At 44.0% G+C, this 17856-nt stretch overlaps 1 protein-coding gene across 1 annotated transcript in view; it reads right to left on the bottom strand.

The window, feature by feature from the left end:
- Window positions 1-4342: 4342 nt before the first annotated feature.
- Window positions 4343-17856, bottom strand: part of cacng3b (calcium channel, voltage-dependent, gamma subunit 3b) — a gene marked incomplete at both ends in the record, with an annotated part of 24038 nt that continues 10524 nt past the window's right edge. The window contains 2 exons of the mRNA XM_083650094.1: window positions 4343-4848; window positions 14421-14561. Coding sequence (XP_083506220.1) covers window positions 4343-4848; window positions 14421-14561 — 647 coding nt within the window. The remainder of the gene's footprint in view (window positions 4849-14420; window positions 14562-17856) is intronic.

The raw sequence follows: 17856 nt of genomic DNA, 5'->3' as shown, positions 1-17856 counted from the left end.
GCTCAGCACCAAAAGCCCTTGTGTGCTCCCTTCCTTTAAAAATTAAAAACCCTTACTTGGGGAAAAAAAGAGGAGAAAAAAGGTTTAAACTCTCACAAGCCCACCTCAGAATGACAGTGCTTGTTGATGTTGTAGCTAGCTTGCCAAATTAATATTTACATGCGGAGGGGCGGTAAGAGCAAGTCCACGGCGAAGCAAGTTTCTCCCTTAATGGCATAAAGACAGTAGATAAAACAGCAGCAGGATAAATTAAACAGTATTACTGAGGTTCCAAACGTCTTTTATTATCATGTAATAATTGCGTCGTCGTAGTGGTGGTGTAATAATGTATCAACTTGTCAAACTTTGTGTCGTTTCAAGTGTGTGTGTTTTTTATACAAACAACAGTGAGGTGGTGGCTTGGGGAGGTAAAGAAGGAAAGACGGATGCATTATAGGTCTTTTTTCTTTTTGCGCTTTCATTTTCACACTTACTTGTTACTTTTTGCTCTTTGATTTTCACACTCACTTGTTACTTTTTGCTCTTTGATTTTCACACTCACTTGTTACTTTTTGCTCTTTAATTTTCACACTCACTTGTTACTTTTTGCTCTTTGATTTTCACACTCGCTCGTTTCTTTTTGCTCTTTGATTTTCACACTCACTTGTTACTTTTTGCTCTTTGATTTTCACACTCGCTCGTTTCTTTTTGCTCTTTGATTTTCACACTCACTTGTTACTTTTTGCTCTTTGATTTTCACACTCGCTCGTTTCTTTTTGCTCTTTGATTTTCACACTCACTTGTTACTTTTTGCTCTTTGATTTTCACACTCACTTGTAACTTTTTGCTCTTTGATTTTCACACTCACTTGTTACTCACAGTCCCAGAAAAAAGGTTTAGAAAATTGCTGTGATCATTTCTACTCACTATACGTGCTCTCTTCACAACTCCTCCTCCAGTGCCTTTCCCTTTTTTTCTACCTATTTTGCCTTCTCACTGTCTCACAACCCCTCCCCTTGTCTGTGTGTATACGTGTGTGTGTGTGTGTGTGTGTGTGTGTGTGTGTGTGTGTATGAGTGTGTGCGATTGTCCAGTGATGTGATGAATGTCTTAATTAGTTTCGTTTAGTTTTAGTTGATTTATTCGCACAGTAAAAACAAGACATTAAAATATACACAGCAATGACAACTGTACAATAGAAAGGATACTGTGCAGGGAGAGGTACTGTCAAAAAGCCCAGGGGGCCTATAGGGAACCTCCACCTAAATAAACAAAAATATACATTACATAGTAGTCAAGGAATTCAATCTCCTCTGGTCAGTATCAAGTAGGGGTATAATATACCGTTATGAGGTATACCAGGGATATCAAGCAACCACGATGATCGTACTGTAATCTTTCCCTGTAATATTACCGTGGCCACGATATGTTGCGCAATATGCACAGCGCCACACGCCACTATAAGTTCATAATGGAGAAGCCTTGTGTAAACGTTCTTGTATTAGTTTCAGTTCAATAAAGCAATATTTTTCTTCAAAGCAAAATACGTGTTTATTCATCCCCCTCTGCGCGATGGGCCATAGTCTGTTTAATTAAAGGGGGATTATAATCGTGAAATAGCGTATACTGTGATATTTTGGTAGATACCGTACCGTACTGTGGGATTTCACATCTTTCCATTTCAAGGCGCTAGTAGTTTTTGACCTAATTCTTTTTAATCAAGGTAAACTCCAGGTAGTCCAACAATGACGGTTTTTCATGATTTTTCAACCGAATTTTAGATACTTGGTGACATTTTTAAAGGAAGGCTTTGCCGATTTTCAACCTGCTTTGTAACATTATAATCTTGGTAATATTAAGCAGATGGACAGTGTTTACCTTCTCTATGTTTTCTGCATCAAGAAATTCCTGTTCGTCTGCCTGCAGAAACTCCGCCCCGCCAGCTGGCATGAGTCATTAAAGCTGGTTAAGGCTCACCATGTGATTCTCTGTGGATGTGCGCATACAGAGAAAATACAAATAAACAATGTGAAGTTGCACCAGCCGCCCCTGAGCAGAACGCCTCTTCACTTCCTGTACAGAATGACGCCTTTCGCATCATCCTGACCAGGAAGTGCTGGAATCAACGGCAGAGCTCTCAGTGCAGGAAGACATGAAGACAAGGTCAAGGCTGTTGATCTGCATATATTACCCACATTGTAATGATACAAAGTGGGTTTGAATATCGGCAAAGCCTTCCTAAGCACACTTCTGTCCAAAATAGGAATACACGCATCAGTTTCTGAATATTAAGTGACTTTATGTGTCACTTTCTGCAGCAACGACATAAGGTTTTATTGCTGAAATCTAATAAGAGTCAAAAACTATACAGGTGTTTGAAATATGAAAGGAGTAAATAGGACCGTCTGTGTATGTGACTGAACCATCAACCATGTCAACTATGCTGATGTGCGTGAGCAATTTCCACATGCTCTTCTACTGTCCTGTACGTGCTTGTGTGTGTGTGTGTGTGTGTGTGTGTGTGTGTGCATGCGTGCGTGTGTGTGTGTGTGTGTGTGTGCGTGCGTGTGTGTGTGTGTGTGTGTGTGCGTGCGTGTGTGTGTGTGTGTGTGCGTGCGCGCACATGTGAAGGAGATAAAGTGGAGGAGAGGCTGTGAGTGACAGCTCAATAGATGGAGCACAAATCCTGTGAATAATGCATGGGACCTGCTCCAATTCTCTGAACATCTATCCCCCTCCATAAACCGTGGGCCACGTTCCAATACTATTTAAACTGATCCAGACATGTCCTTTATCTTTACCTTCACCCAGAAAGGGAACTTGATGATTTTTGGATAAAGCCTGGAGCGGCTATTTGGTAACTAATTTCATAGTTTGCTGTGCAAAAAAAAGAAAGTTTCCCAGGAGGTAACAGCATCTCCGTCTCTGTTTGTGTAGTATCTCTATGGCTCTGATTTTTTACAGCATAGTGGTCTCCTCTCCCTAATGACCCCAAACCAGCAGCCGCCAGCAACCTGACCTAGTCTACACCTGACAGTCTACACCTGACACCACGGGAAGACAGCACCCCAGTCGAGCCAGGCAGCCAGGAGAGAGAGACAGAGAGCGAGACAGAAGCATGAGAGAGGGTGGGGAGATGTGGAGAGGATAGCAGTGACAAGGTGAGTTATGGGGCTACAGTATATATATATATATATATATAATGAGGGGTGCAGGATGAGACGTGGAGGCAGACAGACATTTTATATTTGATCATCTTTTAAAGTTTCAGGTGAAAATAAATAAACCAAGAGAAGAGACTCGTGTGGCTGAAAACAGGATTAAAAGGAAGCACCAATGATCTAACATTTACCATCTAAAAGAGATTCAATAATATGATCTTAATTGAGGGGCACCTTGCCCCCCCCCCAACAGCTGATCTGGTGTCAGTTTACCCTAACCCCCATCCAACATCACTATGAGGGGAGGGGGTTTAAAAACATCTGACCAGGGATCAGTGAGACTGGGCTAGAGTGTACCAGGAATGAGCTCAATTCGGTTTCAGTCCAATCAGTGAGAGAGTGAGTTTCTACCACGAAAGACACTTTGATTAAATAAAATGAATCGATATGAAACAACTTTATATACAATATGTATAGACAATAATTAATGGTTCCACAAAGTTGCTGCCATAAATGGACCAACCGCACTTTCACTTTATATTTTGAACCGATCGAATTGACACTGAATGGAGCCCAAACCTGAGGTGTTTAACGTCCTCACTTTTAAATAGTATAGTGATAACAGAGACAGCTCAAAGCTCCCTGCTAACCCAACCCTGCTACTGTCCAAAAGGTCAGGAGGTCAGAGGTTAAAAGGTCAAAGTTCACATAGAGTCTCTCATCCCTTCTCCCCTATTAGTTCACATTATTTTCACTTTCAGGAGAAGTTGCCCCCAGACAGTAAACCACATACCTATTCTATTTAAAAGGTGAACCGTTTCCCCCTTAATAAAAGCCAGTAAGTCTTATTTATGAGCATAGAACTTATGAGCATAAATTGAAGTAAAGTAATGTGCCGTCACATGTAAGGAGTCACAGGTAGAACTACAGTGACACCAGTGATCAGGTGGAGTTGGGAACAACTTCTCCGTGGAAAGCGACCCTGCTACACCCACACAGTGCCCACTGACAGGGCTCAGGATTCACAGTTCAAAGGCTAAAAGTTCACAGTTCAAAGTTCACAGTCGAAGTTCAACCCACCCCATAACCCTGTCTGTCCCCCGCTACCCCTCCCCTCCCCACCCCTCCCTCCCTCCTCTCTCCTCCCCCTCTCTGATACTCTGTCGGGGCAGATAATATCTGCGGGCCGGCCCGGGCACCTCTCAGACGGGCGTGGTCCTGCGGTTGGGGTCCTTGCTGTAGTCCTTGGTGAGCGTGCTGCTCTGGAGGAACTCCCTCTCCGAGTTGAGCAGGCCGCCGGCCGACTTGGTGCCTTGGTTGGGCCCCGCCTCGCGCGGGTTCAGCGTGTACATGGGCATGTCGGAGGCGGCGGGCCCCGTGTAGCCACCCTTGCCCAGCGGGGAGGCGTCGCGGCTGGGCGCCTCGGAGGAGCGCACGCTGGAGCGGCGCCGGAAGCGGTAGCGGTAGGACGGGATGCGGCTGAAGGTGGACTTCTTGATGAGCTCGGTGCGGGACTTGGCGCGCTGCTTGCGGTGCTTCTCGATGAACATGTGCACGGCCAGCACGCCCACCATCTCCGCCATGATGAAGGACAGGGCGCCGAAGTAGAAGGACCAGCCGTACGAGTAGGACTTCTTACTGTCGCTCTGGCCCGGGTCGCCCGAGTTGGCCGAGATGTACACGATGATGCCGATGATGTTGCTGAGGCCTGGTGGGCATGGAGAGAGAGAGAGGGGGAGAGAGAGAGAGAGGGGGAGAGGAAGGAGAGACAGAGGGAGAGAGAGAGAGAGGGGGAGAGAGATAGATGGGAGAGGGAGAGAGGAAGGAGAGACAGAGGGAGAGAGAGAGAGAGGGGGGGAGAGAGAGATGGGAGAGGGAGAGAGGAAGAGGGAGAGAGGAAGGAGAGACAGAGGGAGAGAGAGAGGGGGAGAGAGAGAGATGGGAGAGGGAGAGAGGAAGAGGGAGAGAGGAAGGAGAGACAGAGGGAGAGAGAGAGGGAGAGGGAAAGACAGAGAGAGAGAAAGCGAGAGAAAAAGGGGAGGGAAAAGAAACAGCAAAAGAGAAGAAGGGGTTACTTACATCACTCATTTAAAACAGAAGGAACAAAGCAATAGGTAATAGGGATGCACCGCAGTGATACCAGTATTTAACTTTCTGCTTAGCAGCAGCAACAGCAGCCTCTGCTGCCACAAGTGGGAATTACAGATGCTAATAAATGCTACATTTCCCTGTTTTTTTGTACGTTCAGATATCAGCCTTATTTGACTGTTTCTGCTTGTACACTCTACTTTGCAAACCTTTCTGGAGTGTTACTTTATAACTGATTCGCTGGTGTGAGAGAAAAAAAAGGTCCAAATGTCCCTAAATTATGTTGTGTTAACTTGTTTTATTGAAACATGTCATAAATCGCGCAGCTAATCAGGCTAGCTAATGATAAACACATTTCAATTCCTATAAGTTCTCCACAATAAAAGCGCCCGGTTAGTTTGTCAGCGGAAAGCTTTTGTTTTGAAGGAGTTGCAGCAGGAAATTGAGTTTGTGAGGAGAAATAAAAAGAGAATCAGAGGTCAGTCATCAGCTGCAGCCACACTGCTGCTCCCTCACCCTCGCTCGCCCACTCACTCCGGTAGCTTACGGTTAGCGTTAGCCTGCACACTGCAGCTAAAACACAAGTGGTATAACGTTACCGGAAACTGTCAAGATCGGCCAAAACCTTTGATCTAATAAGTACTCATATCGGTACTCGGTATTGGTAAGTAGCTACCGACATGTAATGTGCTGTCAGGACTTGTACGTGGGTCAGAACAAGCTTTTATCTGGTCACAACGGAAGGAAGGGGAAAACATCCATCCAGAGAAAAACAACAGAGGAAACAATGTTTGTGAGAGAAGGCGATGGGATGAGACAGGCTAGCGAGAATGAAAACAAAGCGTGGGGAAATGTACAGTAAATGAAGAAGAATCAATAAGAGGGGAGAAACTCCCAGCGAGAACGACGCATCAAATGAAACAGAACATCACAAAGGTAAAGAGAGAAGAGAGCGGCAGATTAGGGCGAGCAACAGTGGAGAGGAATTGAGAGAAGGCATGTGAGAGAAGCAGATTGAAAATGAAAGCTTAGAGGAGACAAGACAAAGAGAGGGTTAGAGACGAGACAGGAGAGCGAGCATAACAGAGAGGGAGGGAGGCGAGAGAGAGAGAGAGAGAGAGAGAGAGAGAGAGAGAGGTCTAGCTCAGAGGTTTTCAAAGTGGGAGGCGGACCTCCCCAGGAGGCTCCAAACAGTTTCAGGGGAGGCTCCGTGAATGGAAGGGAAAAAACATCATTACAACATTAGTTATTATTAGTTATCAAGAGGAGATCGCACAGAGTAGCCTAAATGTGTGTGATGTTGTTGACTATCTATGTCTATGGGACGGATTGGCGGGGGGGGTTCATTTTTCCAAGTCTTGTCTGAGGAGAGGTCAGTGGCGCCGGAACGAGTTTGCAATAAGGGGGACACAAATATATATATATATTTATTTTTTTCTAAAAAAAAAATTCTAAAAAAAAATTTTTTTAGGGGGACCAAATTTTAAGGGGGACAAAATGTCCCCATGTCCCCCTTGTTCCGGCGCCAGTGGGAGAGGTCCACCCCTGGGCTAGATAGAGGTGTGTGAGAGGCAGTTATTATCAAAATTTTATCCCCCATTAGTGCTAATTTTAATTTATTTATCCTGGTTGCTGCTCCACCCTCTGCTGATCTGGGGAGAGCCGGAACTGGCTCCATGCTTCCTCCGAGACATGGGCAGCCGCTTCTTTTCACCTGACAGGGGAAGCTTCACCGGTAGGACATAGCACGTGGGAGGATAACGCTATTCCACACACACACACACACACACACACACACACACACACACACACACACACACACACACACACACACACACACACACACACACACACACACACACACACACACACACACACAAACACACACACAAACACACACACACACACACACACACAAACACACACACACACACAAACACACACACAAACACACACACATACACACACACACACACACACACACACACACACAAACACACATACACACACACACACACACACACAAAGCGGTTTCTCAGACAGGCACTACGGTGAGCTTTAGCCGCCTAGAGGCCTATTGGCTTCCTTCAACAAATATTACAACCTCTGTTTGATGTGGCCCCACAGTCACACACACACACATGCGTGCGCGCGCACACACACACATGCACGCACGCACGCACACACACACACACGCCGCCGTATTTTTGTTTGAATAACGTTGTCGTGGAGATAAGCACCGGAACACCCCACAATCTCCACTTGCTGAGCCTCACGCATCGTGTCCGCAACACAAACAATCCTCGTTTCCTTGGCAACATTTGGGGAGGAAATCTGTAGTCGCCATTTCAGGTGTAGCGCACTATAGACGGTTTTCACCAGCTGCAACCCCACAGCACTTCCTTTTTCTCAGCTTCTTCTTCTGTGTTTTATGGCGGTTGGCATCCTTAAATGCTGCATTACCACCCCCTGAATTGTATCAGCTTCACAGTGCTAACTATTTACAGTGTCCACTTTCTCAGCTGTTCAGGGGAAAACACTGGCATAAACTACTTCTATTTATATTTTTTATTTTTGCTATACGTTTAAATGTAAAGATAGGCCTATGCGTGCAATAACGTACTGATAGTCAGCTCTGTAACATGTAGGTTTTATTAGCCTCTCAGGCTAGCTCTGGACCAGACGACAATGCTTCCTACTACGCAGCGTGTGCACATCTTTCTGACAGGGGTGGTTGTTATGGCAACTATCAACAACAACAACAACTACTACTAACTACTAACTAACTACTACAAGACATAAAGACCGAAATAGGCTACCTTGTTACTGTGTCTGTCAGAGACACGGCCTAACTTAATATGAGTCGAATATCAGCCTGCGCTCAGCTATGTACAGTATACAGGAAGTAAACCGGATATTCAGGTGGGTTGTGACGGTTGTTATTGTTGTCAAGTTAAAACCGTCCATATGATTGATTGATTTGTATGAAGGTGTCATGCATTCCACAGTGCCCAGCCCTCATGGGCCTACAAGACACACATGAAATACAACAAGAAAACAATAAGACAGCGCATCAATGCTTCAAAAAATAAAAATATCACAAATTGCAAGTAAACGGCATACTGAGAACAAGACAAATCATTCCATAATTTTTGAAACAGAAAGTTCTGTCTTTGTTCCCATGCCTGACATATCAAACTTGCATACTGTACACCAGGAAGTGCCCCTTTTCTATTTGTAAAAAAGAAAAAAAGAAAAAAAAAAAAGCGCTTATCATTAGGATACAATGAAAGTTGATTCATCCCTGTGGGTCATTGAAGCAGCAAGATTAATAGGATACAGAGAGGAAAAAGGAAAAATGCAATATAAGCACAAAATCAGAATATAAATCAGCAATAAATACCGTAAATTCCGGACTATAAGACGCACCGGTCTATAAGCCGCACCTTCAAAGGTGACTATTTTTTTCTTCTATAAGCCGCACCGGACTATAAGCCGCGGGTGTTTTGATGTTTAATTACCATATGTAAGGCTTCGTGCACAGAGGGGATTGTCGGGAAATAGATGGCTGTTTGGGGAAGCTCCCATTTATTAACATTTCAACAAAACAAAAGTCAGGTCACTAATCCCCAGACAAAATCACACATTGTGGTATTTTTTGTTTTTTTTACAGTGCACACAGTGTCCGCGGTGTGGTGAAAAGAGGGCAAGAGAGGAAATTAAAACAGAAGTGGATTTATAGTTAGAAAGAGTGCTAAAGAAGAGAGAATTCCGTTTTTTATTTTTTTATTTTAGTTACTCACAGTACTATTGACCAGTCCAACTCAAAGGATATTCGGCAGTTTCACTTTGAGCTCTTGTTCCGCCGCTGTCCATCAATGGTTATGACGAGTCTCGCTGGGTACAGTACGCCAAAGCGATATCCATTGACTCGATGATGCTCGTATGTTGCGCGTTTCTGTTGCACCAACGCGGACGGTGAGGGGCTTCTTCCCCGCAGCCTGGAGGATGAGTTGACGGTCGGGCCAGCGGAGTAGGCAGATGAAGATGGCCCTCGGTGGCAGGCCGGGGTCTGGACGTGGCCGAGGCGCCCGGTGTGCGGGAGAAAGGAGGAGGAGGAGAAACCGCCACCTCCACAGCCAGCCACCTCACACACCCCAACTGTTTAATAGTGCCCGGCTCGCATGCCTCTCGGTCGGCTGGCCGGACAATATGCACCCAGCTGCAGCAGCAGCTTCGGGAGGTTTTCTCACTGTGTTCGGGACTTCGGCTCTAACTCGGCCAGATGGCTGGACACGAGTGAAACTCTTCACGGTTGCATTATTTTCTTTAGTGAGTGAGTGGATGGACTTCTGCACGTTTTCAAACTTGTTTTCAAGCTGCTCAAAACCTCTGAGCGATGTCGGACTTAATCGATAGTGTTTCACGGAGTAAAAGTTTAGCCCAAGCGGTGTATCTCCAGCCTCCAGCAGGTGAGTCATTTCCTCATTCATGGCGTGATTGCTTCGTCTTTTTCTTTCTGCTTACCTGTGTTGTGTTATGTTATGTTATGTTATGTTGTTAAAAGAGGGCAAGAGAGGAAATTAAAACAGAAGTGGATTTATAGTTAGAAAGAGTGCTAAAAAAGAGAGATTTTTTTTTTTTTTTGGAAAAAATCCATAGATAAGACGCACCGTTATATAAGCCGCAGGGGGCAAAAAAGGCCAAAAAACGGGAAAAAAGCCGCGGCTTATAGTCCGGAATTTACGGTAAATAAAATTAAAGGAACACTTTGCCGATTTTCAACCAGCTTTGTATCATTACAACATCAGTCGTATATAAAGTCATCCATTTAGTTTGACAGTTATTGAGAGTTGATTTGAGTCAACGTGTGGAAAAGTGGTGTCAATCATGCACAAATGACATCACTGGTTCACACCAACATGTGTGGTGTTATATAAACTAGGCCTGCACGATATGAGGAAAATCTGCGATGTGCGATAACATTGTTCAATATAGCGATGACGATATGACTTGCGATAAATAAACAAATATTAAAGTATTCATATTAGCTATACAGTTCCTATGTCTTTCTGCTTTAATAATGCTAACATAGACCCCAAACATAGCCTACTGTATGCCCACTGAGTAAAGAAATGAAATACTATACACTAGGGGTGTCACGATACACTCAGTTCACGATACGATACGTATCACGATACTGGGTTCACGATAACGATACGATACGATACGATTTTAACAATATTTTTTTAAACTTGAATAATGACAATATATGACTGGAAAAGTAGTATTTTATTTGAAATGCACAAATACAAAACATGCTGTTGTGGGAAATTGTTATTACAATAACAACTAGAAAAAACATGAGATTGGAGATAAGGCTTATCTTGAAATAGAATGAGTTACACCGTCACTTAGATTTACTTTGAACTAAAAGGTTTCTCAGCAGTATAAATTCTCATTATGCATCTTCAGTTTTTCTTCAAACTCAAACAACAAGACTTTTCTTAATCTATTTTTTATGCATCTTCAGTTTTTAAACAGTTTTGCCAGAAACTCAATTGAATGGTTTCTCTCCTGTATAACTTCTCATGTGTCTCTTCAGAGACTTGTTCAACTGAACTACTTTCCACACATTGAACTTCAACAAACAAAGACGTTTCTTAAGGGGCGTTCACACCGAGATATTTATTTTTCGCTCTGTCGCTCAAGTCAACCCTTTGGAATCGCTCTGTCGCTCTGTTTAAATCGCTCATCAACAGGCACACGAAATGACGGATATGTGGGGGATATAACGTTACGCAATGTCATGCTGTTTGTCCACTACGAGCCACCGTCATTGTTTACAAGCTAAGCCTATCAGCGTGCTCCTAATGCGAGCTGCATACTGGTAGTACAGACTTCACTTCATGTCAGCTGTCAGCCTGTCAATGTGGTTTGTTGCCACACAATAAACCAGCGGTTTGTTCCAAGCCAGTGTGATCCTTGACTCGCTCTCACACGGCAGCCAATCAGCATTGAACAGCGAGCGACTGATGCCAGCGTATTTTCGCTCGAGTTGGAATATTTCATCTTGAGCGACAAGCGTATTTTCTCCCTGTCGCTCTGTCTCTGCCGCTCGGACGCCCAGCGATTATTCTCCCGGGCGAATATACGCTCAATCGCTCGTTTGCATTGACTTTGTATGTAAACTCGACTCCAGCAACAAACTTTAATAGGTCGGTGTGAACGCAGCTTTAGTCTATTTTTTGAAGAAAAAAAAAAAAAAAAAAAAAAAGTTTTTTTTTTTTTTTGCGATATGAGATTTCATCTCAACGATACATATCGTGACGTTTTACTATCGCGAAATTTCGTGGGACGATATATTGTGACACCCCTACTATACACACTGACTCTAGCTGAAACTACACACAGCGTGTTTGGGCTTTGGCAGAGGGGCGGCGTGCACTGTTGTAAGGGAAAAGTGTACGCTGGATTTACAACACAAGACAAAATGATCAGATGCTGAGTGGGAATGCATGACGCATGTAAATAAAACCACTTTTGTTATTCATTGTGTTTCAGGCAGTCTTTGCAATGTGTTTATTGCGCATGTTCATATTGCGATGACGATGAAAATACGAGTAATTGTGCAGCCCTAATATAAACACAGTATGCAGCGGGTATTCAGGTCAAGATGACGATTCAGGTCATAGTGTTTCCCACAGTATTCTATAGTATTTGTGGTGGTACGTATCCACCTTATTTTTGAATGCCCCACTGTTAAAAATAATTGTGCGTACAAGGTCCGGTTTAACGTGACTTATTGTTGCAGCTTGCCATTTCCTAAATGGTATTCTACTTGATTTGAAAAGATGGCCGCCTACACTCAGTCCCTTGTACCCTGGCTGAATTGAACATAACTTGGCCAATAAGTATGTAACATACAAAATAAAACAACCCGTAATATCTTAATTTTATGTAGAATGCAGAGGACATGTAACTGTTTAGTTAAACTTGCATTCCAGGAATATTGTGCTCTAAAGATGACGTTAGTGGCTCGAGACTGTTTCGTCCTGAAACCCACATAGGTTGCGCCAGGCGTAACCTATGTGCGATTCGAAATAACGCATCCGAGATAGAAAACGTTATGAATATAGCCACGTTATAAACAACAAACTGGTGATCCGTATGGAAACAGTGTTACTCGAAATGGTTAAAAGTTATATCAATTTAGTCATTCAGTGGCGTTTTACTGCCATGTAACATAACTAACTAGCGGCTAATATTAGCCACAGTAGGCGATTACCCATGAATGCACTGCGCTCTTAAAGGGATATTTATTGACGAGATTTTTGCCAAGCTGGACCTGATTAGTGATTTGCTCCGTTCGCCCAGACGGGTGTCAAGCTGTCAGCAACAAGGCTGGGAGGATCACACCGGAAGAAGCACCCATCATGCAGATCAGGCAAAAATGGCCGCCAAAAATAAGGTGGATAGGCTGGCTGAGTGGGGGGGCTTTTTATGCTTCGGCCGGCGATAGCCATGGCTGGAGGTACTATGGATTGGGGTTGTCCATCCTTCCGTACGTCCGTCCATGCGTCCGTCCGATGTTCGTTAATGCAATATCTGACGGAATTTAATCAAATTTCAAAACGTCAACTTGGACTTAAGGATGAACTGATTAGATTTTGGTGGTCAAAGGTCACAGTTCAAGGTCACATGAACGCATTCCCAAGTTCGTTAACGCGATACCTCAGGAACACCTTGACGCAATTTCTTCCAATTTGGCTCAAACGTTGACTTGGACTCAAAGGATGAACTAATTAGATTTTGGTGGTCAAAGGACAAAGGTTAAGGTCACTGTGACCTCACGGAGGCCATTTTCAAGCTCGGTAACGCCATATCTCAGTAATACCTTGACAGAATTTCTTCCAATTTGCCTCAAATGTCCACTTGGACTCAAGGATGAACTGAATACATTTTGGTGGTCAAAGTTCATGGTTACTGTGACATCACGACCGCTCGTTTCATGCTCGTTAATGTGATATCTCAGGAACGCCTTGACGGAATTTCATCTAATCTGCCTCAAACGTCTACTTGGACTCAAGGTTGAACTGATTACATTTTGGTGGTCAAAGGTCAAGGTCACTGTGACCTCACGAATGCCATTTTCAAGCTCGGCACATCTCAGTAATACCTTGATGAAATGTCTTCACATTTGGCTCAAACGTCAAAGTCTGGACAGACATGCATGTCGACTGCTCACTTGTTGGCGGAGGCATATATCGGTGGTGCGGTCGTTCTAGTTGTTCTTGTATTTTCATATATTGTCCAATATCCAACCTAAAACTGACTTCACCGCGGTCAGAGAGAGCAAGCAAGAGAGAGAGAGAGAGAGAGAGAGAGAGAGAGAGAGAGAGAGAGAGAGAGAGAGAGAGAGCGTGTGGAGCAATTAGGGGCGCCGCTACACGCAGTTCTACAATTGGCCGTGTCTGAGGGTGGGAAGCCGGGTCATGGGCATGTGTCCTGGTCGCTGCACTAGTGTCTCCTCTGGTCGGTCGGGGGCCCCTATTCTGGCGGGGAGCAGCCCTGGGGGTAATAGCGTGATCCTCCCCTCGCTGTCTGGTGAAAAGAAACGGCTGGCAACTGCACATGTATCGGAGGAAGCACGTTCTAGTCTACAACTCTCCCCAGATCGGCAGAGGGGGTGGAGCCACGACCGGGACAACAGGGGGTATTGGAGAGAAAAATCTGATTTTTTAAAATAAAAATAAATAAATGAAGTGAAAATAAATATGTGGCAGTCAGTGCTAATATTGTGGAGGCACGCCACAAAGTTTTCTGTGTGGGAACCAGTGGAGTGTGTGAGTGCACAGAAGAGTTTCTTGTTTTGTACTAATATAATAATAAAGACACACACACACACAGACACAGACAAAGACACACACACACACACACAGACACACACACACACACAAACACACAGAGGCAAAGACATACACAGACACGCACGCACGCGCGCGCGCACACACACACACACACACACACACACCACACCACACACACACACACACACACACACATACACCACACACACACACATACAACACACACACACACACACACACCACACACACACACACACACACACACATACACCACACACACACACACACACACACACACACACACAGTGCAGAGTAGACTAACCTGCGGAGACGAAGAAGATGCCGGCGCTGAGGATGACGTTGTGTCGGCTGCGGTAAAACTCGCTGGCCGCCACACAGAGACCACCCAGGAACAACAGACCCACACTCATGATGGGGAAGATACTGGAGGCACGCACTGCACCTGTACACGCACGCATGCACACACACACACGCACGCACGCACGCACGCACACACACACACACACACACACACACACACACACACACACACACACACACACACACACACACACACACACACAGGAGAGAAGAAACAGATGAGAAAAGATTCAAACAATTACAGTTGTGTAACCCAGTGGTTGTCAGACCTTTTCACGTCAACGACCCCTAAACTGACACAAATGACCTTTGCTAAGTCCCGCCCATTTTTGCTCTGTGCTCCAATAACAGTTGAGAAAGCTTGTAGCGTTTTCTGAAAATTGCCTTTTAAACTTTTGTTTATGCAAGACCTTATTTCATGCATTTAACCGAAATCCCCATTCTAAAATCGTGTAGCCTTTTTTTTCAAGATTCAAGATTATTTTATTTATCCCAAGGGAAATCTGTCTCGGACATACATACAGGCTGCTACATACAAAACAACAGTGCAAACCACAAGACAAACATGTGCAAACATACAATTAAAGTGCAAGTGCATCATAGTTACAGTAGATACTTATTATAACCCGAGTTTAGGAGACTAACTGATATGGGGATGAAAGAGTTCTTGTATCTGTTGAGGTATCGTTTTTTGTTTTTAATTGGGACTCTGTAGTGTCTACCAGATGGAAGCAGTTGGTATTCTATATGTAAGACATGAGAGGGGTCAGCAGTCATTTTCCTAGCTTGTCTAATTACAGTTTTCTCAAAAAGCATTTGGAGGGTGGGATGGTTTCTCACTTTATTTACATATTTTATTTTATTAAATATTATATCTCAATGGTACGAACCCCCCCAGTAACTCCTGTGAAGGTATTTTATTAAGGTACACGCTTCCTGTAAACCTAAATTCTGATGGTGCCGTTTTTGTATCATATGGTACTTTTATTTTGAAACTTAGGAGCGGACGTAGTGATGTTATATCTACGCTACTTGACGTAAGGTGTGCTCATCGGCCGGTCGCAAAACACATGTCGCTCTTCAACCTACGGTTCTATCTAATCAAAAGCGCCTAGCTGGAATTGGGAAGAAGGTATTGTTTGTTGTAATGGTTCAATGAAGCAGTGATGTGTGGTTTTGTTTAATGTAACTGTGAAGTGAAGGCATTGTTATTGTGACAGTCATGCTAACGTTAGCTTCTATAGACATTGGAGTGGATGGCTGTGGCTTCATGCTGATGCTAGCGTTGTAGGTTGTAGGTTGTATGGTTAATAATATTCTGTGTGAAGATATTTTCTGAGATAAATGGGCCTTGAGCATCAAGGCCCATTTATCTCAGAAAATATCTTCACAACTAAACAACTAAATAACATAAGATAATTTCATAGTTGTAGCTACTGTGATGCTGTGCATGTTGGCGCATGTCATTTGTTTGAATAATTTCATAGTGAGATGATAAGCTCGTGTGGAGAGGTGGTGAGGAGTGAAGCAGAAACATTATGTAATGACACACTATGACAATAGTAACTGATAATTTGGTCCTGCATAGCCTACTGATATTTTCTGTTTTTTTTTTTAGAAAACTGTTTAGAACTCTGACTTAATGATTTTGCTTTATTTATTTTATTTTGTTGTTTATTTGATTGTCTGTTCCAATTTTGTAAATGTTTAGTCTGATTTTTTTGTATAATGTACTGATTATTAATGCCAGACTTTGTTTATTGAAAAAAAAAAAAGAAAAAAAAAAAACTCCGGGGCTAGGAAAAAAACATCCGGGGCTCTAGACCCGGAAGCCCAGGGCTGACGACGCCCATGGTCCTCAAGCATACTGCGCGCATCTCTCTCACACAAGCTACCTGCACCATTTTGTCTATAGCCACAAAATTAACACTTCTAGCTGGAGCGACGCCAACTGTACGTGATCCAGCAACTGCGGAGGTGCATTCGGTAAGTCTAGGCATTTTGAGATGTCCTCTTTAGCGTAGCGTTGCTAACGTTAGTTGTGGACACAACCTAGCGTGCTGGTCCACAGACGCTAATCTGATTGGCCGCTGGGAGCCTGGGGTGGGCTCTCCCTCAGCGGCCAATGGGAACTGTTAGTTCTGAATATATTATAGAAACAGACCATTCTTGGGACGCAACGAGATGAGGAAGGGACAACTCCGTCACAACAAACGGGGTTGCTATATTTTCGACAGATTAATCCAGAATCATGTTTTATGGACCAGAGACACATGTTTTTAAGAGGTTACAGCTGTACGAATTGGGACCTTTAAGACCTCAATGCCACTTTCGTCACATCAGCGATAAGAGGCGTAAAGACCTCGACTTTCATATGTTTGATTCTACCTTCATCCGTTCTTTAGTTATCGACACCTGAATGTAGGTCGTTTTCACCAAAAACAGCAGTCTCTGACCAGAAAGCGGAGAAAAGCATTTTTGTAAATTAAGTCATATTCACAGCTCCCGACCCGAATAAATGCCTTTGATGGTGGATACGGGCGGTGTTACACTCAACTATGAACCCCATAATGATTTTGTTTCCCCTTCCGGTCAAACTTGCCCGTGGGCACAGTTTTTCCCGTAAAACACCGGTGTGACAAAAGAGATTCACCCCGCTATTGAGAGGGAAGCCCGGGTCGAGCGTTCGTCTTGCGCGGGGGGACGACTGGTTGTCTGTGTAGGCTACTGTATGTCAGGAGCAATCTACCACCTGAAATGTACACGCCGTCAAGAGTTTAGGAACTGGATTACTAATTCCTGAGGACAAGTGACTTGTGTGTGGTGAAAAGAAAATCCTTCACGCTTGAGTGACAGACTGCCCAGTGGAGTGCGAACCCGTATGGATAAAAGCTGCTGGACCAGCGTTTGAGCCGTGCCATGCAGCTGTGCTATGGACCTTTTCTGATGGGAGATTGTTGCTTTTCTTCTGCTTCCTGGTTTTGTTAGACAATGGTGGTCGTTCCTGTACACCTTTAGACGTGCTGTAATGTTTCACAAGGTGAGTAAGAGAGCCGTCTATCACATGACGCTGAAAACACTTCTTGCCGTCCGATGACGTCAATGGCGAGGAATGAGTTAATGTCACTCAGTGTATCCATCAAACTAAGACCGTGTTCCGTCAACGTTTTGGACGGTTAATGTCACTCAGTGTATCCATCAGGGAATACAACATGGCTCTTAAGCTATGCAATGTACTTAATCCTTTGTCAGTACAATAGTTAAATGTGTGTGTGTGTGTGTGTGTGTGTGTGTGTGTGTGTGTGTGTGTGTGTGTGTGTGTGTGTGTGTGTGTGTGTGTGTGTCTGCTTCAGAGGATGTGTTTTACACATACAGAC

Source organism: Poromitra crassiceps, assembly GCF_964638095.1.
Source record: "Poromitra crassiceps genome assembly, chromosome: 13".
Lineage (NCBI taxonomy): Eukaryota > Metazoa > Chordata > Actinopteri > Beryciformes > Melamphaidae > Poromitra > Poromitra crassiceps.
This window is presented reverse-complemented; position numbering and strand designations above follow the sequence as displayed.